At 44.1% G+C, this 27,354-nt stretch overlaps 1 protein-coding gene across 3 annotated transcripts in view; it reads left to right on the forward strand.

The window, feature by feature from the left end:
- CEP41 (centrosomal protein 41) overlaps positions 1–26,143 on the forward strand; it is a gene marked incomplete at both ends in the record, with an annotated part of 36,175 nt that extends 10,032 nt beyond the window's left edge. The window contains 10 exons of one of the 3 annotated variants that reach the window (XM_080931945.1): positions 2,394–2,457; positions 10,502–10,549; positions 14,418–14,479; positions 15,513–15,582; positions 20,978–21,122; positions 22,970–23,121; positions 23,483–23,550; positions 24,466–24,580; positions 25,170–25,385; positions 26,004–26,143. In XM_080931945.1, the coding sequence (XP_080788071.1) occupies positions 2,394–2,457; positions 10,502–10,549; positions 14,418–14,479; positions 15,513–15,582; positions 20,978–21,122; positions 22,970–23,121; positions 23,483–23,550; positions 24,466–24,580; positions 25,170–25,385; positions 26,004–26,143 (1,080 nt within the window). The remainder of the gene's footprint in view (positions 1–2,393; positions 2,458–10,501; positions 10,550–14,417; positions 14,480–15,512; positions 15,583–20,977; positions 21,123–22,969; positions 23,122–23,482; positions 23,551–24,465; positions 24,581–25,169; positions 25,386–26,003) is intronic. The other 2 variants (XM_080931946.1, XM_080931947.1) reach the window with 2 other exon arrangements.
- Positions 26,144–27,354: the final 1,211 nt, after the last annotated feature.

Consider the following 27,354-nt stretch of genomic DNA (forward strand, 5'->3'; position numbering starts at 1 on the left):
TGTGCTCACTACGTCTTTGTAGAAGGAACAGCTTCTCACAGTGCTTTCAGTCCCTACCACTCCAGCCTGTGTATATCCTGGAAACAAAGCCACTTGGTCAGTAGGTCAAGAAGCGCCATCCCCAAGACAGGAGTTTTCAGTAGGAAAGTGTGCCTCCTCGTCAGAGCCTTTGGCTGGCAGTGCAGCACACAGACCTTGATGTGGATTTGGGTCCTAGAAAAGACTAAGCAATTGAACTGAAAAGAGAACTCAGGAAAGAAACCTGACATTTTTCTCGGGCAGCATATGGATTTCTCATTAGTCCATGTAAGGGAAAAGCGGGGGCGGGAGGCCTCAGCAGCTGCAGCTGTCCACACTCCCTCCCCTCACTCACCATTCTGCCCCACCACACCTGGTCCCCAGAGGCGCCCTCCCTTCTCAGCTATTTTGGCTTAGGTATGGACAAATCTCCATGGTTCAGCAGAGACTAGCCTGGAATTTTTCAAAAGAAGCTTTGCTAGGAAACAAAAGTAAAAACAGGAAATAGGGTATAGAAATAATAAAAATATAGACTGGGGGAACTGTTCTTTAGCTTAAGATAAGTGAAACAATGTGTTGTGGTGTGTGTGAGTGTGGTGTGTGTGTATGTCTGTGTGTGTGTGTGTGTGTGTGAGTGAGTGTGTGTATGTGTGATGTGTATAGTATGTGTGAGTGTGTGTGGTGTGTGTATATATGTGTGTTGAGTGTGAGTTTGTGTGTGTGGTGTGTGTTATTTTGCTGGACTTAGTTCACTATTTAATTTTTCATGACATTGTTTGCCTCTGGGAACTCTGCCTAAGTCTCTCTCCATGTTTGTGTGCCTTCCTTTCTCTTAAGAGATTGACATCACAGTCGCTTGCTCCTCTGGCAGCCATTACAGATCACAACGAGAAAGAGTTTCTACCATTTTTTCTGAGAGCAAGGCAGCTTAGTGATTGCAGACACTAGCAGAGGATGGTGCTCAGTGTCCACATTAAAGATTGTACTTGCCTGGTATGAAATGAAGAACACAGACAATATCATTTTAATAACATGAGGGAACTGACCTTTTTACCCTGAGGGTTTTTGTTTTTTTTTTTTCTTTTTTACCTTTTAGGTAATTGAAGTAGCAGATGGTGGAACTCAGAGTGTTACAGCGTGGTTGCCTAGCATGTGAGGGGCTCTGGGTTCAATTCTTAGTGCTTAAAAAAAACGCAGATGGTTTTATGTTTCATATGGTGAAAAATAAATTTAATTAAAAAGTAAATATACCTCAAAAAACAAAATAGCAAGTGGAAGTTGTGAGGATTTTATGTACTTACTTGGCAAAATTTTAAGTGGATAATTGTTTTATAAGCTTCTAAAAATGGCGTTGTGTGCACACTTGTGTTTGTGCATGCCACAGTGCTGAGGTCAGAAGACAACTTTCTGGAGGGATGGAATTCAGGTCACGGGGTTGGTAGAAAACATCTTTTCTGGTGCCCTCAGTTTTTGAAAATTCCTCTTGGTCTCTGAAATCCAAACACTGGCCGGCAGGTACTTCTTGAATCACAAATAGGATGAGCAGGCTGCGGCTCTGTGCTTTGTAGGCCATTTAGAAAGGTATTTTGATGCCCGTGATTTATTTCACAGTCCCTCCAACAGTATGCCTGCCTCTCCCCTTCAAAGGGAAGGGATCCAGTCTTGTAAGTTTGCTGGTTCTCCTTACGAAGTAGATAATGTGGGTCAGTCCTCAGACCAACTGCAGCAGTAATAAATGGATGTAGGCACTACGTCCCACAGACATGGTTGTCTCGTTGTCCCTGCCTTCAAGAAAATCCTAGATGAAGGGAAAAGATGTACTTTTAGAGGATGGGATGGGGCTCTATATTTTGCTGGCCCGGGGGTGAGTGCCGGCTCCTACCTCAGTGTTCAAAGGTTTTGCCAAGGAAAAGCAGAGGAAAGGCACTTTTGGCAGTTATCTGAGCCCATGAGCCTCAGCCGACATCTGTAGGGCTCCAGAGGGCTTGCAGAGGGGATGCTGGCCTGCCACACTGTAGGGAGCCGTGGGCAAAACCTAGGAGAGTTCAGAGGAGAGGGCCCTGAAGCCGTGTCCAGAGAATGACATTGGAAGAAGACAGTGTAGTTCGTTCTCGGAGGACACCCTTTTTAAGGTTTTCTTTTTCTGTGCACACCGTACTCTGAGATTATTTTAGTAAAATGCAAAAATTCTTTGATAGAAACAAGGTAACTGCCTCCACCCAAGGAAATGTCATTCTTGAGAGTCCTGCCCATGAGAGACAGTTGATGCTCTGAACCTCACTCATCTTTAGAGTCTGAAATTTTAGCATGTGTTCCTCTTGCCCACCGTGATCCTCATGTTAACCTCCTTCCTTGTCAACTTTCTTCTTTTGCAGTATCTGACCAGACGGATACCACAGAACCCAAGGTATCAACATGTCAAGTCAAGACTGGATACTGGTAAGTGAAAACCGGAAACAGATTTTTTTTTTAAAACTTCTAGTAGCTATTGATAAACAGGAAAGTGCCCATCAACCTGGGATCAGCCATAGCTGGAAGTGCCTCATTGCCTCGCCTGATGTCTCCGAACACTGTTTTCAGGATGTCAGTAACCATTCTGCGCTCACGTAAACTCTAAATCAAGGAAAGGAAATCCTAGGAGCTGAAGCCATTGCTTAGTAAGTTACAGGGCTGCCCCTGAGCAAACACCAGGAGGTCACATTCTAGTGTGGAGTGCTTTAAGTGTACTCCATCCAACTGGCAGCGGCAGATTATACGTGTGCGTGTTTGTTCGGCCCAGTGTTTGCAGAGTGCTGACTGCACGTGTAAGGGTGGACTCTGGGAGACAGGAGGATGGCAGCTGGTTGTGCCTTTTGCAGTTAGAGAATGAGGAACAGCAGGGCCAGCTGAGATTGAATTAGTGCTGCCGTTCAGTGAGAGGCAGTGGTAAGAGCCGTCCTGCTAAGTCCCACGCTGAGTTCTCCCAGTGGCTCCACAGGGCTTGTGAGGCTTGGGTAACTTGTTTCCTTTCCCTTCAGCCTTCTCCTCACAATTGAGTCTTCTGTGTCTGGAGACTTCCAAGGAGGGTGAAGCTGTCTCTGTTCTCTTGGCCTTACCCTCTGAACATTCCCGTGCTACAGATAGTTATTCTTGCACATATCCTGGGATGGGCAAGCAGAAATAGTATTACTGCTTAAGAGGAGAAAACTGTGACCTGGAAATTTTGTGATTTGTTCGGTTCTATTTCTTGTACCACAATAAATAAAATAATATTTAAGACCCCAGGTTTATTTCAGACATCTTGGTTTATCTATGCCTTCCTAAGTTTTTTCTCGTGGAAATCTAACAAGAATTTGTACCATCCTCTTCTTTCCCTTCAATTCAAGCCATAATCAAAATCTGACTTAATAATGCTATCTGAAATTAGTTTTAATATTTAATGCAGTACTTAACATCTGAGTTTGTAGTGCATATTAAATGTTGGAATCCTTTTATATCCCAAGAATTTTTTAAAATGCTTTTTGTTAATTAAACTTTTTATTTTGAGGTAATTGTGGATTCACGTGTGCTTGTAAGAAATGAGATGGAAATTCCACACACTCTTTACCCAGTGTCTCTGAACTGCTCTAGTGCCTTGGTGATGACAAGGTACAGCAAGCTGGGGCACCGCCCCTGCCCCTCGGAGGCCGCCCGCGGGGCCACCATGCTGCCCAGTCTCTCCCTCCCTCTGTAACCCTCACAACTGTAGATCTCCTGTCTCCCATTCTATCTGGAGCGCCCCAGATGCGCTCCTCTGTCTCTTTCCTTGCTGTCTTCACATGTGTATCGCTGAGGAGCGAACAGAGCTTTGAACATGCTAGGTTTTTGCTCTGCTATGGAGCCATGCACGTCCAGACTGGATGGGTATTTTTGACTGGGCCAAACTTTCTGGAGCTTAAGTTTTGTTGTTGTGTAACCACAGCTTGTCCTTGTAACTGGCTTGTATTCCCTGGTATTGGCTATACTTGATTTAATTACTTACTTGTTGAAGGACATTAACACCTTTTCCTATTGGGGGTATTTTTTTAAGTGCTGTAGGCACTGATTTACAGATTTTTGTGTGAGCAGGTCTTAGATTTTTTTCTGGAATAACTGCTTGGAGGCACAGTTGCTGGTCATATTGTAGTTTGGTTTGGTTCAATTGTTTTTTTTTTTTTTTTTGTTTGTTATTTCTCTTTCCAGAGACAAAGTCTCAAGTAGCTGAGACTTGACTCATCTTCCTTCTAGAGCCCATGCTGGCCTTGAATATCTCCCCCCTCTAGAGATCTTCCACCCTCTGAAGGTCTGTCAAGCTGTTTTCCAGAGTGGCTGCAGTGCTTTCCACTGGCAGCACCAGTGAGCGATGGCTGTCCCCACACTTTCACCGTCCTGATGAGGCTGTAGTAGCATGTCACCTTCTCACACTTGCCCAGCAGCTCACGAGGAGTCTTTTCACCTGCTTGTTTTTTGTCTTTGCTAAAATGCTGTGCTGATTGGATTAGTGGCATTTTGACCACTGAATTCCCAATGTCTTATGTCTTCTAGACACCGATCATTTGCGAGCGGCATGATTTGCAAGTGTCCTCTCTCCTGTAACTTGTCCTTACCTTCTCCTGATGATCTTTGAAGAAGAAAAACGTTTCATCTTGATGAGGTCCATTTTTAATCCGTTTTCTCTTAGTGATCATAATCCCATCATCTACTTTAAGAACTTTTAGCCTAAACTACAGCCCAGTCATGGTTTTTTTTCCCTGAAAGTCTTTAAGTTAAGTTCGGGATACATTTTGTACTGCTTTTATGTAAAGTCGGCTGAATTAAGTAAAGATTAGCTTTCTAATTTAGGGGTTCCTCCTGCTCTGACACCTTCATCCTTGTCAATAGTCAGGAGAATATTTATGAGGGCTTATTTCCTGGTCTCTGTTTTGTCCCTTTGATCTCTGTGTGTAACCTCTTGCCAGTACCACACAGTCTTGATGAATGTGGCCTCACAGTAAACTGGATGTCTGGGTGGGTTAGCCTCTGCATTCCCATTTCATTTTTCTTTTCAGAATTCTCCTAACTAACTTGCCTTCCCATATCCATTTTAGAATATTTTATTTACATTTATAAAAGGCTGATTTTTATAGGAATTACTTATCAGTTTTTTATGCAGGTTTTTGGGTACATGTGTTTCTAGTTCTCTTGTGTGTACATTGAGGAGTTAAATTACTAGTCATATGATACTTGTTTTTCTCTGAAAGCATGCCAGTTTTTTTCTAATCATGCCACATCACTTTACCTTGCCATCGGCAGTGTGGGAGGGATGTGACCTCTCCACGCCCTCACCAGTGCTCTGCCCTTCGTCCTGGTTGTGACCACCATGATAGCCATGGAGTATCCGAGGTGATTGTCACTTGTGTGCTCCTGACGGCCAACAGTGGTGAACACCGTGTGTGTACTTACTGACATTCATACATTTCCTATGGAGAGATGTCTAGTCGGATGATTTGCTCGTTTTAAAAGTGGTTACTTGTGCTCACTTCGGCAGCACATATACTAAAAGTGGTTACTTTTCCACATTGTACGTTCTTTTGTTTATTCTGGATCCTAGACTCTTAATAGAAATATGATTTTCAGATGTGTGCTCCTATGCTGTGGTTGTCTGGGGTTTTAGTGGGACTTTAGTAGAGGGGTAAATTACATCTACCCATCTTTCCTAGAAGCAGAAGCTTCTCAAACTAGTTCTGTAATAGCTTTTGGAGGGGCCAAAGTGTGCCTTATTGCTTCAAGCCCCCAAATATTCTATAGTCAGTGTGGGAGCAAAATTCTTTCCTAGCATTTGTTGTTTAGTGTTTCACATTTAGCCATCAATGAACTTTAGGGAGAGATCTTCAGTGTTTGCATTTTCAGGTACTTTTGTGTGCGGAACTTGTGGGTTATAAGCTAAAATGGACACCCTGCCAGCCTTGGGGGCTCTCAAGGGGTGCAGAAGCCCCAAACACTTCATTGTGCACAACATTTATGGTTGCAGTAGGTAAAAATGTTGAAAAGTCCTCCTTAAGTAAACGCTAAGAGGGACCCGATAGCCCATGCTGCAGGGAGAAGGTCTCACCCTGGCATGTCTTTAGGCTAAGTACACAAGCCTTTAATCCTTTCTTATGGAATAGTGATCAATTTAGAATCAATTCATGCACACACAAAATCAAGAATTCTTGGCGTGTCTTCTCTTCTTGAAAGTCTGGTCCCTTCCCTTCCTCTTTGTCTCTGTACTGACTCCACTTCTCACAAAAGCCTGTATCCTGGCAGAGCTGTGGCTAAGATTAGGATTATGCTGAGCTTCCAGCCCTTCCTTTGGTTCCTAGGTACCTAGGTAGATTGTCAGTCCCTGCTGTCGCCAGACTGTGCCTGCGGCTGGCCTCTGAGACACCCCTACAGGCATTTTGTTTAGTCCCAGCTCTGTGTCTGGGTTTGCGTACAGCCCACAGGCTTCACTGAGGAGCGTTCTCCCTGCTTGCTCTCTTTCCTTGTTGCAGCATCGCCCCTGCTGTTCTCAATCTCACACGTTTCCGCAGCTCTCCTCCATCAGTCTCTAGCCTGGTTTTTCTTTTTGTGGATATCACCTTCCTTTTGTTACATCTGCACAGCTAATCACTTCCTTTTCTCTTCATCAGTCCCTGCTTTTCCTGAATGCTCGCTAATAGTTTTGATCTTAAGCTGTCAAGCTCATTGCAGGCTACACGCACTTCATTTTTATTTGGTATTTGATTTGTCTCTTACGTCAAAGGAAGGAATGTATGTGAAAGGCTTTTTCAAACCAGAAAGCTGTAGACCCACATTTAACTCATCTGGGTTAACAAAGGACCACTGTGCCTCTTTTCACGCTTCCTGCTCCTTCTGAGCCAAAAGAACTTCTCCATCGAGGAGGGAAATATTGAAGAAAAAATAAAGCCGCGGAGCTGTCTCTTAGCAACTGAATTCCTGCCTTATAAATCTTACCCTCTAGATTACTGCTGCTCAGAATCATTTGCTTTTGTTACACGCTCAGTACAAATAACGTTATTAAGTTATAGGAACACAATGGGGAAAACAAACCAGCGAGTCACTCCGTGAATCGATTGTACTCTGTCTCTGCACAGGATACTGATGGAGTTGTTTCTTTCTCTCGATTCAAACTGGGGAACTCTTGTTAGATATCTTTCATCGAAACTTCAGTGGTAAACAAGGTAGAAGGTAAATACCACCTTAGGCACTTCCGGGCTGCCTGAGTCGATGGCTCCTATGTATACCTGTAACATGCCTGTGGATCACTCACGTTGTACATTGTCAATTAAAGAAAGTCAGAAAATGAGGTATGTGAAACACCAGCCAAGTTAGGATGTGATCGTTTACATTATAAAATACCTTACTCTAAGGACGTTTCAAACGGCAGTGTTTTGTAATATATTTCAACCAGCCAATGTTTTTTAGTGTGAGTGTGCGTGTGGATGTGCACAGATAAATACCCTTGGGCTTGCTTTCTGTTGAAGAAGGTAGATAAGGCCGTCCAGTCAGTGATAAATGCCTTGTGAGCAGCAAGCTGCTTGCCGCAGGAGTGCGGGCAGGGAAAGACTACTTCCTGCTGGATAGGCCGGTGTGGGACACTAGAAAAGGAAGGCTGTGGAGCTCAAGGAAAGCCATTAAAGCTGTGCTGGAAAAATGGGCAAGCTGCTGGCTTCATCCACACCAGCACCAAGAGCCCTGTTCAGTGTTGGGCAGTGGACGGCTGCTGAGCTTTTATCTTTCCTTTGTTTGCCTTTTTAATTAGCCTTATTTAAGAAAATTTGGAAATAATACTTGATTTTTTTAAAGTCTTAAAAGATTAGTTCTCCAATAGCTTTTCAGGCTCCTCTGGTATAAAAGACATGTTTGTAAATAAATGACCTATGAAGTTCCTGCTTTTCCAATGATTTTGTTGCAATTGGATGTAGTAAGGCAAAGCACTTACTTGACACAGTGCTAGGAAACGGTGTTACAGGGCCACTGTTCATACGTCCTCAGATGTTTACGGGGCTGGGCCAGGGCTCCTCTCTTTCCATCTGAAGCCGAGTGGAAAACCCTCCACTGTTGTCTCTCCTCCATACCTGGAGAAGAGCAGAGGGCTCTAAAGCAATGAGCCTTTGTCACTGCCCCTTTAGACTTGCTCACAATTTCCCCAGGTATTTCTAGAAATACAAGAGGGTTTTGTTTCCCTGCCTTTTTCCTTCAGTGGGAAAAACAAATGATGAGGGTTGGGGCAGCCCTTGTCTCCAAGTGACCTGGTGGAGGTCTGCTGGTGTAAGGTGGGGTGCTATGCAAACCTACAGGAGATGCTCACAGTGAAGAAATTAACTTTCAGAACCAGGCACATAGCTTAGTGGTAGAGCATTCACTTAGTATGTTCAGTGGCCTTGGGTTCAATCCCCAGCATTGCAAAATTTAAAACACACACACACACACACACACACACACACACAAATAAAGTTCAGATAGTTTGTTAGTAGAAACAGTATTAATTGTAACTACAGTATGTTAATAAAAGATAAAATGAATGAGGCTGGCTGTTGTTTTCTATCCCTTAGGGAATTTGTAGCATCAGATGGTCCTGTGACCAAAGAAGGAACACTTCCCACAGGTTATAATGTTTTTAAAACCACAGGAGAACCGTGGCCACTGCTTAGGGTAGAGTCCTTGTCTAGTATGCAGAAAGCCTGGGGTTCAGTCTTCATGAGCACTTGCAATAAAACACCAGGAGAAGAGCCAGGTGGCTCTTTGGGGCACACAAGAAGCCAGGGGATTGGGAGCACTAATCCTCGAGTCATTGGTAAGTTGCTGCATTGCTGGGCACATTGATGAGGCTTCCCCTACCCACCCCCGCCACGCTTTCTTACTAGATTGCATGAAGCTCCCCTAGCCCTAAAGAAGCTGCCACTTCAACCACACAAGGCCAAGGAGATGGGAGAGGCCTGCCACTAGGGTTCTTGTGTCAAGGGTTTTAAGGATAAGATTGCAAGACACTGAGCAGCAGACTAATTGGCTTTTTCTCCAGAACCTCGTTGGGTCGACTGGCAAGCCTACACTTGAGTTCAGAGCTGCAGTAGGAGGAAGGCAGGGATCCTGGAAGAGTTGATGGCTTCTGCTGTGGGATTCCCTGGTTAGCTCGCCGGTCAAAAGGAGTATTGGCTCTTTTCTTCTCTCCCTTTGTATGTCCTCCCCCACAAAAGGAGGCAGAGAGCTTTGACTCAAGGAAGAAAAACCCAAAGCTCCTAAAACAGATTTGTTTGGTTTTTGTCTGGTTCTTGGTGATTTGGAAGGATCTTCTGAAACATACTTAGAGTCTCTCTTGAGAAGGCTTCAGGCCAACTTAGCAACCCCAGTTGCTTGCTGAGCTTCTAGAAGGGCACCATCTGAGTTTAGGGGTATACAGCATCCTTGCTATCGTGATAGAAAGTGTGTCCTAAGATAAAAAGAGACTAAAATAATAATGATAATAATAATAGTCTAAAATGGTGGGGTTTTATTTTAAAAATACATTTGGGGGTTTAAGCAGAATTTTTTTTCCCTCAATTTCTGACCCAAACATGAAGAGAAATTCAAAATGTGTTTTCTTTGCAGTGTGAGTTTACATTATTCACGGGAAGCATTACTTTGATCTGAAGTTAGGCTAAGTCTCAATGTTTAAAGAGGAGCAAAACTGTAGAAATGAAAATTATTCTGAGTGTTTTTCATTCACCGTATTTAGGTTCAAGTTAGAACTTGCCATGTTAAGTCAAATCAAATGGCAGCACACTCGGTTCAAAATAATAATAATAATAACAGCCCTGGCTTGAAAGTTAGACCTTAATTCATTTGGAAACCAGCATGACCATGGAGCAGTTTAAAAGCATGAAAACACTCCAAACCACCTTGGCTAGTGCTGAGTACGGTAGAACCGGACCATAAAACATGAGGGCTGGGCGTGCTCCACAGCAGTGGGAACCGCGGCACACCGCGCCCACGATGAGCACCAGTGCCCAGATTGTGTGGTCTAGTTCAGGCTGCAGCATCAGTATGAAGCTCAAGGTCGGGGGGATGGAAAGGGGAAGCCGCAGAGACAGAGCCCAGTGGGAAGCGCTGCCTGGGCAGCCACAGAGGCAGATTTTTAGACATTCAAAGATGATTGCTTCTTTCTTCATCTTCCTCTTATATCTAACCACAGAAGGCTATGGGGGATGGAAGGAGGATGAAAACCTCTGACTCTAAAAGGAAACACAAGAGAGTGCGGTTATAAACGATATTGCCTGAGGCCAAGAGGGCTGGGGCAGTGCGCAGTTGAACAGAGCACTTGCTGAGCTGATGCGACCTAACCCAGAGGTGTTTACCATGCACACACAGCTTATTTGCCTGTTCTCCCAAGTTCTCTAGTAACAGGACAGAGGATCTCAGCCTGATTTCACAATGGTTCCCATTTCCTAACAGTAAAGCATATCTAATATTTGCCTTCTCTTTCTAGGTAACAGCATGACCAAATACATTGAGAAGCTAGAAGAGATTAAAAAAAGTGAGTACCGCCATTGACGGCCTGGGAGAAGAGACGGGACTCTGGAGTTGTCTATCAGCTGATATCAGTTGGCCATCACAATTACAGCAGCCATGTATGGTGGGCTGTGGGGGGTCAGGTGAGCCTGGCAGACACCCCTGCGGCTAATCAACTTATACTCTGAAGGGGATCTTAATGTTTGAATGTGGGGACGACCACAGCCCAAGCTGCTGGTTTTGTTGGGGTGCAGTCTGTGTGGTCTTTCTGTCTGATGCCCAGTCTTCCTATTCAGTCCATACCTGAGTCGGGGTATCACAGCCCTCTTTATCGTTCCTGTGACGTGAAGACTAAGGTCTGAGGAAGCCAACCTGACCTTAGTGCTCTACACTGGCCATTCATTGCAGTCTGTTTTCATTTAAAACCATATTTCACAAATACCCATTTTAGAAGCCAATCTTCTGCAGAGATATCTGACTGGTCACTGAATGCATTGCCCTCACAGAGAATTGCCATTTTTCAATCTGTATCCAAAACCAGTCAATATAAAATGTACATGTTGGGGCCAGAATTAAAGAAGACGTAAAACAGCTACTTTCTGAGATGGATTTGATTGGTGTAGAAGAACCCAGAGTCAGGGTATTTGGCCTATAACAGGAAGAGGCTCTTTTACCTCAGTTCAGGACTTGGCTCTGCATCTTCTTGGGAGGGAAATTACAATTCTGAAATACATCAGAATTCTTTTGATACAGTAGATAATTTTAAAAAATAATTGCACAGTGTGAGAGAGGTCCACAGCAGATGCAGCCTGGGAAGCTTACTGCACACTGTATTCCGACACTCAGCTAGAAGACCCAGTTCTAGAGAGATTGTAAAATACGTATTTAATATGAAATAATATATATAATGTTGCAGGATCCTTCTGCATCTTACATGATGTCACTTACATGTCTTAATCTATATACGATGCATTCAATGTCTGAAGTTTGAGAGAAAATCCTGTTTACTCACCGACACTGCCCTGTCGTCGTGTGAGGCAGGCGGCACCCAGCTGGCCTGCTTCTCTTGGGGTCTCCAGCCTCCTTCAGCTCCCTTCCGTCTGAAGCTAGATGGGAGCTCACATGTCCTTACCAGGAATCTGTCCCATAAGAAATGTCCTGTTCCACTCAGATCAGCTAAACCTTGCTTTAAAACATTTAAGAGCTCAATGTGGTTTTCGGAGTCTCTAGACTTTAAGTGGAGACTATGTCCTGCGAAGAGCCATTCTTGGAACTGAATCCGTAAGCACACTCCCTCTTTCCTTCCGTTGAAGTAACAGGCTTCCTCTCACTTCCCCTGACGCTTTGTGTTTGTCCCAAAAGGAACACTTTAGATTCAGTTTGGTCCCTACATCCCCCCATCCCCATTTTCTCGAATGTGTTCTCTTGGGTCTGGAAGAGGAGAATGCTGCCTTGTTTCTTGACATCCTAGACCCAGCTCTTTGCAGGCCTCACCTCAGATGCCACATTGTGAAATCACAACCCCTGTTCTGTTACTTTCTTTGATTTGTCTTCCTCTGTGAGTTCAACTTCCTTTTCTTTGCTAGGAACGCATTTTGACCGAACCCTGGAAATGTAGAATCCTTTGTAATCTGAACATTCTTTGGCCCGCACTGGAGAAAACGATGCACTCTGCTATTGACCACTGACAAAGCCCATTCTTGGGCCTGGTGGTTAGATGACACTAGTTGGACACAGTGTGAAACATCCTAGATAGTCAGGTCTCTGTCCTTCCAGTAACTCGAGAGAGGCCGACTCAGCCCCCTGGACTCACTAGAGAAGCACAGCTGGACCGTGTACCTGGGCTGGGGATCTGTGTCCCACAGGGTCTGAGAGGAGACCAGGCAGCAGAAGCTCCATTCTTAAAGCCTGTTCTCTCCTGAGAAGACAGACTAACAGAGTTGTCCAAGTTGTCCTTTTTTACAAAATTTAAAACTCTGCATAAGGCTTTGGTTTGATTTTGTACCTCCGAGTAACCATGTCAGACAGTCCCATTGACGGCTCTCCTCAGCCAGAACCAGGTATGTGACACCCAGGCTGCAGGATGTGGTGGGCTCCAAGGGCTGAGCAGAAGACAGTCAACAGACTATAGCAAAGCACAGTACTTATTTGGTGTACTCTCTGCTTAGCTAGAGGGGATTTTAGTATATACATTGTGTACTTACAGGCATTTCAAGCTTTGTAATGATACCAAAAGAATATCAATGAATAGATATCAAAATTCAAGCTCCTTGAAAGATGTTGGCTCCTTCATTGTCTAATTTATTGCTATTTTGGTTTACAAAAGTGACTTTGGGTGGGCAGGTTGGTAGCAATTTGGAGGAAATGTTGTAGCAACCAGCTTGTTCTTTTGAGGACTCTACTCAGCCTGTTTGGATTTGCATCCAGGCACATTTATTAACTATCTTATCCAGCAGAACCTGCTCTAAGATCTTTCTAGAAATAATAGTAAACTTGCCAAATTACTCTCTTCAAGACATTTTAAAATAAAAAAGTTTTAATTCCCTGCAAGAAGGAGCTATAATATATTTAACAGATGGTTAGTTTTAAGGTAGTATTATTTCCTGACTCTAATTATTAAAATATTTGGTAAATCAGGCTTAGATTACCCTCCAAAGCAACCATCCGGTTTGTGCTGAGTTTTTGGGGAATTCATGGAACTGATTAGTAGCACCAAGTAAATAATCTTAAACACCTTTAATCCTTTCCTTTGTTGCTAGGAGTCTCAGTTTATGAGACATTCTGTGAAGGCCGTGGCAATTATCCAGCTAACCTGTAGTAATTCTGAAATAATGAGGCGGTCTTTAAGGGGTCCTGGGCAGCAGCGTAAAAACCAGGAACAGGAAGGAAGGATGGAGGCGGGCAGAGTTCAACAATGTGAGCTTTAAAATTAGCATCCTTGTTAGAGACATTTCAGGAAGTGAGTTTCTGCGGAGAGTCTTGGGAGCAGATATTAGGAAAGTGGGGTTGTTGAGTCTTCATGTTTGTTCGATGAGATATAGAGATATGTTGTTCTTTGTTTGAAGACAGGGTCCTGCTGTTCGTTCAGGTTGATCTTGGATTCAGGATTCTCCTACCTCTGCCTCCCAGTTGCTGGAGTGATGGAATGTTCTACCAAGCCTGGCTGATACAGAAAGCTGTCGATATAGCAGTAGAAGCAGCCTCACTTGAGTTATATTTCCAAACTGTAAAGATATTACTGACTGAATACAGATTGCTTAGCTTGGTTTTGATTTGATTTGACTTTTGTTGTGGTAAAAACACAAAACATAATTTACCCTCCGAATCATTTTTAAGTGGGCAGTTACTACAGAAGTGTTATATGTTCTTGTTGTTGTACAGCACACCTTTAGAATGCACACACACACACACACACACACACACACACACACACACACACACACACACACACACACGACGTTTCAGATCTCCGGCACAGTTTACAACCGCAGGATAAAGTGTTTTCTCTTTTTGAAGTCAAAGTCAGAACGGCAGGGTATAAATGCCTTACCAGCTGTTTGGCCTGAGGCAACTCAGCTTCTCCTACTCTGTCATCATTTGTGAAACGTAGACATTTATCCCTTGCTTTGTTCTGCAAAGGATTTGAGGCATCTCAGAAGAATGCATGCTACACAGTGTGGCCATGGTAGAGGCAGCTGAGAGGAAGGCTCCTCAGTCAGCCAAGGCACAGGAGGATGGAGAAAACACCACCTTGTGAAAATCAAATCATCTGTGTAAAAGCACACTCAGTACTTGGAAGTGATATCGTGTAACTTGATAACTAGGAAAAAATGTATAGCCCAAAGAGAGCAAAGCGAACCCACATAAGTGCATGTTGTATTTTGCTTTTTCAGATTATAGATACAAAAAAGATGAACTTTTCAAGAGACTGAAAGTTAGCACTTTTGCTCAGCTGGTAAGTTTCATGGTTTCCTGTTGGGGTGAAGCCGGGTCTGTGCTATACTGTGGTAGTTCTCGGGGCCTCGGGGGCCTTCTGCAAGGAGTGGCTTCTGGCCTTCATATTTCACCACGAGGGTATGAATTGGGATGTATGGGGGTAGTGTTCACCAAAGGAGAGTGTGGCTTTCCTCTCTGTAAGGGCTCCATAAAACACACACGTCTGCATTCGTCTTAGTGACCAGATCTGTGGTCTGCACTTTATATTACTTTGTACACTTAAACTTAGGAGCTAAAAATCCTCAATTCTAGGTTGTTTGATTTGACAAACAAACAAACAAACGAAGGACTCCCCTTGCTCTGTCCCTGGGCTTCTTTCCAAACGGCTCTGCTGTGAGTAATGTCCTCACTTTGGGCAAAGCAGTCTCTGAGAAAACATTGGTTCTTTGTGAAAAATAATGGGCAGGCTGCCTCTATGACCTCCAACCAAGGCTCACCCATGGGGCTCCAGTTGGGTTTGGGGCCCCACAGACAGTGCTTCAAAAACCAACAGTGTTAAGACATGTCTGCAATTCCTCTTATTTCTCAGTTGTATAGGGAAATGTTGACACCGTTTTGTGTTGTTATAGGTCAGTATCATGTTTTCAGGAAATACTGTGCTGTGCTGAAGCTGACTTTCTATAAAGATGTGGCTTTAAACTCTCAGCCAGGTTTCTCATCCTAACGGAACCTTCGGGGCTTCTTCGTTGAGACCTTAACATTTTTGTTCCTTGGTCTCTTTGTTGTGCCGTTTGTGTTTAATGTTTTAAATGAGATTTGATTTTTGTTGATATTTTGCTTTTTTTCTGGAACACTCAGAGGAGGGATAATTACCACCCCGATGGTTAAGAGGCCTGAAATTCAATAAGATTTGCCAGTCAGGACACTGACAGCTTCTTAAAACAAGGTGTCTTTGATGTTTGGAGTTTCCTGGTCTTTTGTAAAAGACAGAATCACTTTGTTTAAAATAAAACTATGCACACATCTCTACACATCTCGTTCTTTTCTGCCAGGTCATTCAAGTTGCTTCCCTGTCAGATCAAACACTGGAAGTGACAGCTGAGGAGATCCAGAGGCTGGAAGGTAATGGGGCTGAGGGTCCAGGAAACTGACAGATTGACCAGTGACAAGCGCTCACCCTGTACATGCATCGCTGTGCTCATGGGGACGTGGTCACTGGTCAGTTTGCTGTCACCTGCTTTCAGGGAAACTCTCTCATTATACTGCTCTCATTATACTTGTCCCTTAAAAAAAATTCTGACACACAGTTTTACTATTTAAGATGTTTAAATACACACTTTTTTTTCCAGCAAATATTTCTTCTCTCTCTCTAAGTATAGAATAGAGTTTACTCAGGGCATGGGGAGGGGAGTTGAGAGGGTAGTAAAGACAGACAGACAGGGGGCGGGGGGGGGGGGGGGAGAAGAGGCCAGACATGAGCACAGAGGGGGAGAGGGGGGAGGGGTGGGGAGAGAAGGGAAGGGATGAGAGGACAGAGTGAGAACAAGAAAGCAAAAGGTCCAGCAAATGTTTCTAATGTCTTCTGCATAGACACAAGTTACAGAATTTACGTGGTAAAAGGCTAAAAAGCTGAGCAAACATCTCTGCTTCTGTGGGGTTTGTAGCAGTCCTGTGCACACACAACTATGTATATACGTCAGGGAGAATGGTAACAATGCTACAAAATTACCCAGAATGCTGGACATGGCAGGCTCATTTTAGGAAGGTAGTGGTCATTTGTTAAGTGTGTATTGCTGGGTACTTTGTGTGAATTTTATTGTTTGACGCTCTCAGAAACTATCAGGAAGGTGCATTTCATAGATGGGAAGTTAAGCATCAAAAGTTAAGCCCCTGGTGGCGTATCTGGTGAGTGGGCCAAGGACACCAATCTAAACTTCTCCAGTAGTAACTTTCTCATTGTATCACCAAGGGATCCTGCAGAATTCCTTTGAAAATATGTGAGATACCATGGGAGTTCCCAGGAAGGATGTTTACCAGTTAGACAGAAACAGACTTCCTGGAGGCATCTAAACCAGGCCTCAGAGGGGTGCAAGTTATTAGGGGTGAGCAGCCTGATCAAGGTTTGGACATAAACGGCCAGTGTGTGTGCCGGGAATCTGGTAATGCAGGCTGGTTCTGTTCTTCAGGGACCGGGAGATACTGGGTGTGAGATAAGGCCAGGAGATAAGCAGGCTCCAGATTTCCTTGCTAAATACCAACTGGAAAAGAAAACCCGTCTAGTTGTACACTCATGAAAGGAATCCACAGACTTCAGGTCTTGATTTTATCCTGAAGCACCCTGCAATCAATGCGTGCCTGTCTGCTGAAGAGGAATGTGTTTGTTAAGGTTGATGTAGGTCAGGAATTTAACTTCTGATTTCAAGACAAGGTTCTCAGGAAGTCTGAACACTGCAACTCACCTGCCATCGCACTGGGCTGCTTTTTGTTAGGGAGGATAAAGAGAGCCTAGCGCGACGGGAATTATCTTTGACAGATGCCTCTCACGCAGCAGAGAAATGGGGCTCATTGTAACGGAGATAATCGTGTCTCCTCATACAAGCACTCCCAATTTTAACTGGGTTACATAAGCACCTAGATTTGGCCTTTAATTCATTGTTGAGATTGCTGCACCAGAACATATGGGCACATGCAATTTTCTCTCTAAGATAAATTTGCAGAGCAGAATAGGCTCTTGTAAAGTAGAACGCCATAATGTGTGAGTAATATTAGGGTTTCTCTAGTGCTCTACACGGATAATAACACAGTCAGAAGGGCCCAGAGAACAGTCTGCACCGTGCATGTGTTGGTAACCTCTGAAGGATGCAAGCCTCTCTCCTTACAATGCTAGTGCTGTTTCCTGACTTAAAAACTACATTTCAGGAGGGCAAAAATATATCCAGAAGAAATATGATGATAAATGCTACTCAGTGTTGATGTTTGGGTCCATTTCCCGTATCCCCCACCTCACCCCGGACAATGTGTGCTCTGTGGATAGCTTTGCTCTGCACTGCCATAACATTTTTCTCCAGGCTTATTTTCCATATCATTAAACAGACTTCAAGAACAGGATTGTAAACGTTGTGCTCTTATCTGTATCGCTCCTTGGGACATACCTTAATTTAATTATCCTACTGCAGGCTGTACCAGGATTTTTTCCGATTTGTCACTTTGATGACAGAGTGCCACACTGTATATGTGGAAACAGGCATGTGTCTCATTGTTCCTTGGAAAGGAATTGCTGCAGATGGTTGAAGACAACCACTCTTACACCATCTCCAGAGTAGTTGTGACCTGTGCCTGTCAGGAGTGAATGGGAACACCTTGTCACTGACATGGAATAACCATCCCTTAGAAACTACTCGCTCATGAACTGGATAAAATGTAGCTAATTATATTAATTTCTTTAGTAATGAGATGGAGCTGTTTGTATATGTATGTGTATGTGTATATGTATATACCACACACATTCATTTACTGGACCTCTCTCTTAAAAATGTTTTTATATGCTGTTTCCTATTTTTCTAAAACAATGCTCATCTCTATCTTATTGATTTGTGAGTGCTCTCAATAATTAATATCTACTGTGAATGATGAGAAAGGTCTTTGATTATTTGGAACCCGTCCAACTGAGAGCAGTATTAAGGATAAAAGCCCATTTCTGACAGTCAGTCAGGAACCTCCACTAGTGCACCTCTTTACTGAAGTCTCCCATGAGACCAAAGTCCAGTGCCTGAGACTGGGGAGTCTCCGGGTCTGAAGAGACACTGTGGGCACCATAGCTGTGTTCCCACAGGAGTGCTTCATTTCTGCAGTTGCTCTGAGACCTTTCTTGTGGTTCCTAATCAGTGTTCAGAAAAGATGTTCTATGTGGTTAGTAATATCTGAATCATAACCTCTGGTTTATTTGTCCAGTTTCTAGGCATATTATCACATACAAATTAAATTTTAGTCTTTTTTTAATAGTTAGACCTCTTATATTTCTTCTTTCACTATTTTTGTTAGAATAGAAAATCCACAAATGTGGTAGCCTCATTTTCCCTGTACATTTTTTTAAATAAAAAAATTGTATTTACTTAGAAGCATTCAGAATGTCAACAAAACAGCTGAAAAACATTTTTTTTTGTAATTACAGAGTGATATTCAGTTAACAGAACCAATGATTATTTTCATGTAAGCTGCATCAGAGACAACTGAAGATGAAAAAAAAAAATAACACCCCAAAATAAAACCAAGAAAACAAAACAAAAAACAACCAAACGACTGTCCCCATATGTAACTAATCTGTGCTGTGCACCAACAAGCACCTGCTTTAAATCTCCATGCCAATTTACAACCCCAGACCGTAGCAAGCAAGGTTCGTGGCTACTGAAAATACCACCGTCCCCTGTACATTCTTAAAGATTATCGAAGACCCAGAAGGCTCTGGTGTCTGGAAACTATATCTATTCAAATTTAGCATATAAAATTTTAACCTGAGAACTTAAGTAACATATACTGTGGATAAAAAATTCAATCCTAACCCCATCACAAACAAAAACTCTGTGTGTGTGTGTGTGTGTGTGTGTGTGTGTGTGTGTGTGTTTTATACTGGGGATCAAACCTATGGCTATAAACATGTATCTTAAACATGTGTTCTTCCACTGAGTTGTATCCCCAACCCACTTTAATATAAACATTTTTATATTAAAAAAAATCTGTTAATTTCCTACCCAGAATTTTACCAAGTGGCTTAAAGTATTTTGTAGATTTCCTTTGTCTGTTTTAGCACACAACAGCTGACTCTGATGCCTGCTTTTGCCTTCAGTTGGTGCAGTGTGCTGTTTGGGTTGAAGTCTGTCAAGAAAATACGGGTCCCACAGACCTGTAGTCAGGACACAGAGCAGTTGACTACTCCTTTCTATGAATTTGTGCTGTCTTTGATATGACACTACAACCTGCCAACTGGTTCATCGTCCCTCCCTCTTCCCCTTCCTCCCCCTCCCCTTCCTTCTTTCTTCCTCTCTTTGCATCCTTCCTTTCCTTTCAGCCTAGCTTCAAACTCTGCCTGCTGCATCACAGACGTGCACCAGCTCAGCCAGTTGTTTCCTAAGGGCCCGCCATAGTCTGGCTTCTGACGCCCTACCAGGGGCCTTTCTGCCCTGTTAGTCTTTGTCTGTCTCAGGGTCCCCTGCTTATCTGCTCATTCCTCAGCTGTCATTTTACTGAGTGTCACTGTAGGGTCAGGGGGGACTCTTCCTGGTTCACCTCTGGATCCCAAACACAGATTTCAAAATTATTGCCTTTGTTCAAAAGTAAGCCACTGACAAGAAATACCATCAACTGTTTTCTTTAAGAGAATTTGTTCACTCTGTCTCTGAGACAATTTCTCCGAAATACACAAGTCTAAGGATCTAGTTTTTCTTACCAAAAAAAGATACCCAAAGCAAAATAGCTGGCTCAGCTACAGCCTAGCAAGCCTTCTAATACTTACCCCTGCAATTGCCATAGTATATGGGCATCTAGAAAACTACCATTTTGTCACACAGAATATTCCAGGCATATACCTATTTCAGAGACAGAATTTGCTCCTTTTTTTTTTTTTTTTTTTTTTTTTTTTTTTTTTTTTTTTGAAGTAGGGTTTTACTCTGTAACTCAGGCTGGCCTGGGACTTGCTGTGCAGCATGACTTGTTTCAAACTTACATCAATCCTCCTGTCTCAGCCTCCAAAATGCTAAGACTACAGCCGTGAGCCACCACACCCAATTAAGGTGAGATTTAATGAAAATTATTAATCACTGTTTTATGAGAGACACTTTTCAATATGACTGCCAACTTTATTTACTGTAAGAGCTTGTGCAACAGGAAAAAATATGACTGCTAATAAATGTGGTGCCACTTCCTCCACGCTTACTGGAGAGCTAGAGTTTGCACACTGTCCTCTTTGTACCCTTAGAGCAAATATAAATACAGTGAAACATGCTGGATTGTGACTTTAGCTCAGTTGGTAGAGCCCTTGCCTTGAAGGTTTAGGGCACTAGGGTCTGTCCTCAGCTGGGTTGGGGTGGGGCACATAACATTTTAAATTGTTTTCACTGTTGACCCCATGAAAAGGCCGTGGGAGAACTTCTGGGGTTTACTTCACTGCATTTTAAGAGTTCCTTGTGTTACAAGTTTAGGATGACTTAGTAAGAAGGATGTGATTTTTTTTTTTTTTTTTTTTTTAGCTTTGTATCAGTGGAAATAATAAGTTACTTCAAATTCTGAGATTCCACTTAGTTACTTTTTTAATTTTTTAAACTTTACATTATTTGTGGTGTGAGTGGCTGGACACACGTGTAACTGTGTACATGTGGAGGTCAGAGGGTAACCCTTGGGAATTGGTTCTCTCCTTTCACTGTGTGGATTCCAGGGATGAAACTCATGTCCTCGGGCTTGACAAAGGCCTTCACCCACTGAGCCATCTCACCAGCCCTAAGTATTTCTTCATTGCAAATTGTAGACAATGATTCTGCAACTTCAGAGGCTGATGCTGAAATCGCTGCTAAGACCAATGGGAAAGGGAGCCCTGGGGAACAGTCACCCAGCCCTGTTCAGTTCATCAACAGCACAGGAGCAGGAGACTCCAGCCGGTCCACTCTGCAAAGGTACTTGTGTTGTTTCTTAATGTCATAGAGGAAATGTGCCAGGGACATCAGAGACTAAGAGGACCAGTCACTGTGTGCTGTTCTTACCTCACTCGAGCAGCTGGTACAGTGACCTCACATCCTCATCCCAGACCTCGACGTCCTTTCTGCTTACATGCTGCCTGAGCCAGTTCACTTCGTGCTGAGTTCAAGTGTGCGCAGATGAATAGGCGCGGACAAACGGTCCCTTCTTGGTTTGGTTCTTCCCGGCCCTTCTACCTGTGGGATAATTAGGGTCTAACTTTCTTGGGTTCTGGGTTTCTATTCTAAGTATGAGTTTTGTCCTGTCTACTGAAGCTCATATTATCGTATCTACAATAAGACACAGTGCCACAGAGTGCCCTGGCATGGGACAGGTACAGAGGAAATTGATGGCAGCCACTGGCGTTTATGCTAAAACTGCACACGGCTCATCTGTTTTATTTACAAGAACCTTATTCCGTGTGTTACTTCTCACAAATATTAACTGTTGGTTATAAGTAGGTGCTGGTTTTCAACACATAGTACAACTCAAAACCATCTTCTGATCTCTCTGAGAACTTCTGCAAACACACGCTGCTCTCTCGCTCGCTCTCTCTCTCTCTCTCTCTCTCTCTCTCCCTCTCTCCCTCCCTCCCTCCCTCCCTCCCTCCCTCCCTCCCTCCCTCTCTCTCTCCCTCCATATTAAAAAAGCAGAATTTTTTTTCCACCAAGAGCGCAGGTTCTCATCAAGTAGGTCCTCTTCCCTTGCACAGCTGAGATGTGCACTGTGTAGTATGGAGTCACAGTGTCTATTGGAAATGCAGACCGTGACGTCCTGTGACAGAGAGGGTTCAGCATCACCTTAGATGTAGGAGAACAATAGCACGTTCAGACTTCCTTACCGTCATTTTGTTCACAGCCCCTGGTCTTAGTCTCTGATGTTCTTGGCACATTTTCTCTATGACATTAAGATGGCAGCTCATGTTTAATGACCTTAGAAACAGAGCTGTCAGTGACGAACTCCCTCATTTTAATCCAGCTCTTCCACTGTCTCATTATATGAATGGCACTAACTCTGAAAGCCTCTTGAGGCTCATCATCATCCTGTGTAAATTGAAAGTAAGTGCAGATAAGTATTGAAAATAAGGTCCAGTGTCCACACTAGATAGGTTGTGTGTAAGTACAGTCATGCGTCACTTAATGATGGGACAGTCTGGGAAATATGTCATTAGGTAGTTTTTGTTTCCCGTGATGCATCAGAGAGTGTACTTACCTAACTAAAATGGCTCCCATATCACTGCACACTGTCTGATGGGGATGCTAGGATAGTCTGTCCACCTTTGACTGGATTGTCTTCATATGGTCCAAAACTGGGCGTGAAACATAAAAATCATTGCTGGTACTTTATATTGTGCTTAATAGACATAGAAGTCATTTGCATTTCTCTTCTCCTGCAAACCTTATTCTCCGCCCTTTTATTCTGTTTGTGTATTCCTTAGATCCTGTTGGATTAACTGTCCTCTGTCTGTCTTCTGTCTAAACGTTAGCTATGTGCCGGCGGCAGCACGTACCCTGTACTTTCTACCCCTCAGTCCTGTAGTGACTTGGCTTTATTCTCTGAGGATACTAATACACAGTAATTCCATCTTGGGGTTCAGTAGTAGAATAGCATCTACACAGTCTGTCTTCTGAGCAGAACTGAGCCACTCTGGTCATTGACTTTTTCTTTAGGGTGCCCTTTGAACAGACAAGGACCCCTCATCTCTCCATTCTGAAGACGTGCATTTGAGCTTTAACCCTCTGACCCCTGACTTGTTTCTGGTAAACTATTTTTTTTCTGCTTACAGCGTCATCAGCGGTGTTGGGGAACTGGATGTAGACAAAGGGCTCGTAAAGAAAGAAGAGCCCAGTGGTAAAGACAAGCCTTATCCGGACTGTCCCTTCCTGCTGCTTGATGTGCGGGACAGAGATTCTTATCAGCAGTGTCACATTGTCGGGGGTAAGAGAGGAGGGTCCCTAACCCAGATGCAGAGCCTTGCCTCATTCCGGGAAATGTAACCAGCAGGAAACTGCTGGCTCCTCTTGGACATCCTTGCAGTGAGCGCCACCCTGACCTCCAGTGAGGCTGACTGTGCTTATAGCGCCTCACGGGCCGGGCACAGTGCGCTGAGCACTGCCATCAGGCCTCCTGTGCTCATGGGGCCCTTTTTCTTTCACGTCTCTCATAACATATTTAGGTGTATTTTGGTTTCTGGCTCATGGGCTGTGAAGGTATATTTACTTCTTAGACACAGCCAGCTGGGCAGTGGGGTCGGATGGTGAGAGCTCTAGGCTTTCTGATCATGTTCTCCTCTCTGTAGCTCACAGTTACCCCATTGCAACCCTGTCCAGGACAATGAACCCCTATTCGAATGATATTCTTGAGTACGTATCCTTTGATGTATTTTAAGGAGTTGGATGTTACCGGGATTTTAAGACTCAAAGTTAACCGTGAGCCACGTTCTTAGTGTGAAAACTGCAAGGGACCTTTGGCACTAACCAGGTTAGCATATGTTAGATTTTTGGATTCCTAGCAGGTACTGAGCATCCTAACTGTTCAGACAGGTTGTTTTAAATCATGCCTCACTGTTCCAGAAAACGCTAGGTTGAGCATTTATAATCTGTTGAGAACCCTGGGCTGTGGTTCCTCTGGAAAGCTTAAACTGAACTTAAAGGGTTTTCTATTTTCTTTTTAAATTTTTAGGTTTTTTTTTTTCACTCATAAAAATTATACAAGTCAAAAAAATAATGAAAGTGTTAAAAAAGAAGAGTAAACTCTCCTGTTAACAGACAATTGCTACCACCACACTGAGACATTTTGTTCTAACTAGTCTCTATAAGTTTGTCCTGACAAACTTGAAGTCACTTATGTCTGTGATTTCCCCGTGCTAATGCAGCCTGTTTAGAAGCTCCAGTTTTGACAGTATGTAATATCTCTTTGTCAAATGTACTTTGGAAACTGCCCCCTTTATTTTGGATGTTCAGGTGGATCTATTGTGTTGTGGTAAGGAAGCCTTCAGTGATGTATTTGACAAACTTAAAATGGAGGACATAACGTTTCCCTCCCAGTATTATACAGGTAAAAGAGTAAGAAGGTATCGAGTATGCTACGGGAGCCATCAGGACTTCGGTAATGGTGGTTCCGAAAGCAGAGCAGCCACGTCTCAGTGGTTTCTGGGACAAGGAACCCGGGGTAAGAATGAGGCCTGGTATTCCCTGCACTCTGCAGGATGGACCTTGGCCATTCAGTGCTTGTTGTCTAGAAGTCTTAGCTCTATGCTTGGAACCTTAACTCACCTCACAGAAAAATGCTCATGGCAAGATCATCATTTTATATGATGAGGACGAGAGGCTGGCCAGCCAGGCAGCCACCACCATGTGTGAGCGCGGGTTTGAAAACCTCTTCATGCTTTCTGGGGGTGAGCAAAGTTCCGTCTGTCTTACAGGTTGGGTTTCTACACTCAGCTGCCCTTAAGACCCACACTGCTGCCTCAATGCTAGGACCCGAGTGCTAGGCAGAGAGAAAGCTTTGCTCTCTGAGGGAACTGGGAGTCAAGAGAAATGTCCTCCAGTTCTGTCAGCGTGTTGGGTGGGTTTGGGTTTTCGGGAAAATGGGAAGTTTATTTTTTTTTTCTCTGTAGGTTTTGTTGATTTGAGGCTTTTAGGGTTTTTGAGAAAGGATCTTGCTATATAGTCGAGGCTGGCCTCAAACTCTTAATCCCCCTGCATCAGCATTCTGACTGCTAGGATTAAGGCAGGCACATGTTTTTAATTCCTAAGATAACAGCATCACTGCAGGGTTCTGTAAAAATGCTAAAAACTTGAGCAAACAGCTTCCTGTGGAATTCTCAGCTGAATTCCATTTCCAGTTTAGGTGTGGGCACAGCAGTAAAGGATGATTTCAGATCTCTGACTTGGTGGTGGAGGGCTAGAGGACACCCAGTCCTCATCCAGCTTTGCTGTGTCCTCACTCTGTTAATCCTTTTTCCTGGTGTTCTCCTGTGATAGGTCTGAAAGTCTTAGCTCAGAAGTTCCCAGAAGGACTGGTCACTGGTTCCCTGCCAGCCTCTTGCCACCAGGCCCTCCCTTTTGGTTCTGTCCGAAAACGACCTGGCCCCAAAATGCCAGCCCTGCCAGCTGAGAACAAGTGGAGATTTACCCCAGAGGACTTAAAAAAGATAGAATGTTATCTGGAAGCCGACCAGGGGCCAGCAGACAACCCGAGTAAGAGATTCTGATCTTTGTTTCTGTGGAGCTGAGCTGAGCTAAGCTCCCTTGAGTATCCCTCATCATGAAAAAAGTATCTTTCTATCCATGTTCCTAAAGTGCTTGAGGCTCTGTGCATCACACAGGTCCTGGGGGTGTGGGTGGCACTGGTAATGGCAGTGATTGGCCATTGAGAACAAACACGGGAAGCATGTGTCTTAGGCGAAGAGGACAGACAAGGTGTAGGCACTCAGATTCCTTCTTGGAGCTTCTGGGTTTGCTTAAAGCCCTGCCCAGAGCCCCCTGCTTTGTCTTCCCGTTTTTACCTTCTGCCTCCTCTTCTCTCTCTCCTCAGTCACTCAAGAAAGGGGTAAGAGACCAGATTTGTTGAGAATAACAAAGGGGAAGAAGATAGAGTGTGTGGGCTTCTCTCCATCCCCACCATTTTCCCCAAAGTCAAGTTGATCTCAGGGTTGAGCAACAGATATCTCTGGCCCACAGGAGATGCTGCAGAGGGGGCTTCATTAGCGTAACAGTGGCCATAGACCAAGCATCATTAGCTTAAAAGTGTTCTTGGCTGATTTTCCCTGGAACCCTTCTTGCAGCCCTGCTCCCTCTCTCTCTTGCCCCTTTCAGGCCGACTGAACCAGAATAACTCTGCTGGAAGAGACTTGAAGGTGCGCAGTGGCCAGAACCTGCCCACGAGTTGTCCCGCCGGCCACTCAAACCCTCGCACACTCAGCAGTGGCCACCTGCAAGGCAAACCCTGGAAGTGAAGGCCTGTGTTGATCAGTCAAATAAATGTCCCCTCCTTTTGGAACCCCCAGCACTCCCAACTTGGTCCTTTTCAGAACTGCTGTAGACAAACAGCCATGCTATGTGGGCTGGACAAGGCCCTCTTCTCCCTGTCTGCAGCTCCCCTCCCTCCACTCAGGAAGGATTTTGACAGATGACCACAAAAACCAGAGGCTCCAGAGGCTCTAGTTGCCTTCCCTGTTGTTTACTGAAGACTCCTGTCTTTTGAAATTGAATAGGGAAAAAGAAAGATACTTTCTTTTAAATAAGGTCCAGCCTGTTTGGTCTGTAACCAGTGTTGTTCTGTAAATAATTCAGTCACATCTGCTGGTGTGTTCTTCCCAGACAGCTTTTTTCATTCACTGTTGATTCATGAAAGATTCTCCAGGTGGGCCAGGCCTGGGTCACTGTCCCCAGGGGTGCAGATGAGTTCTTGGTTCCTGCAGCCCACAGGCCCCACGCTGGGCCAGGGGACTGGCTGTGTCTTAGCTCTCCATGCCGCAGGCTCTGCCGGGCATTTGAAGCTGAGGGGTGACCCATGAGCACGGGTCCATCTTACTGGTTTAGCAGAGAAGCTCAGTGCAGAACGATCCCCTCCTTTAATGGTTTCCCGGGGCCCAAAAGGTGTGTACTTAGCTGTCCTCAACAGGAGGAGGGCCTAGTACAGGGAAGCCCCAGCATCCTACAGGTCTACGCTGAGAGCCCGGAAGGACACGCAGCTGGCCTCTTCATTATGAGCCTTCTATTGATTAAAATTTCCCATCGCCTGATTGGAGCCCAGCTATGTTAGAGGGATAGAAATCATGGCCACTCAAAAGCGTCAGCTTCAGTTAGACAAGGGACACACAGGTGAGGAGGACTCTTTGAGTCCTTTGTCAGGGCTGACAACCCCTTAAGCCCTTGCTTAAAAATACAGTATTAGTATAATTGAGTAATTAGTGCAATTTCCTGCTTGCTTTTCATTCTCACGGCTGAGCTGTGATTAGAAGGCCGCGGTTATAGATTCTGGTTTGGGCCGGAATTTTGAATTGGCATTAATTGTTGCTAGATGACTAGCATCTATTCTGTTTAATTGGGGGAACAAAAGGCCTCAGGTAAGGATGAGGCACATGAAGTCATAGGGAAGGGCAAGCCTTGTTAATTTGTGTGGTCTGTGATCGGAGCTGTGATAAGAGACTAAAGAATAAATTGT

Source organism: Micromys minutus, assembly GCF_963924665.1.
Source record: "Micromys minutus genome assembly, chromosome: 18".
Taxonomy (NCBI): domain Eukaryota; kingdom Metazoa; phylum Chordata; class Mammalia; order Rodentia; family Muridae; genus Micromys; species Micromys minutus.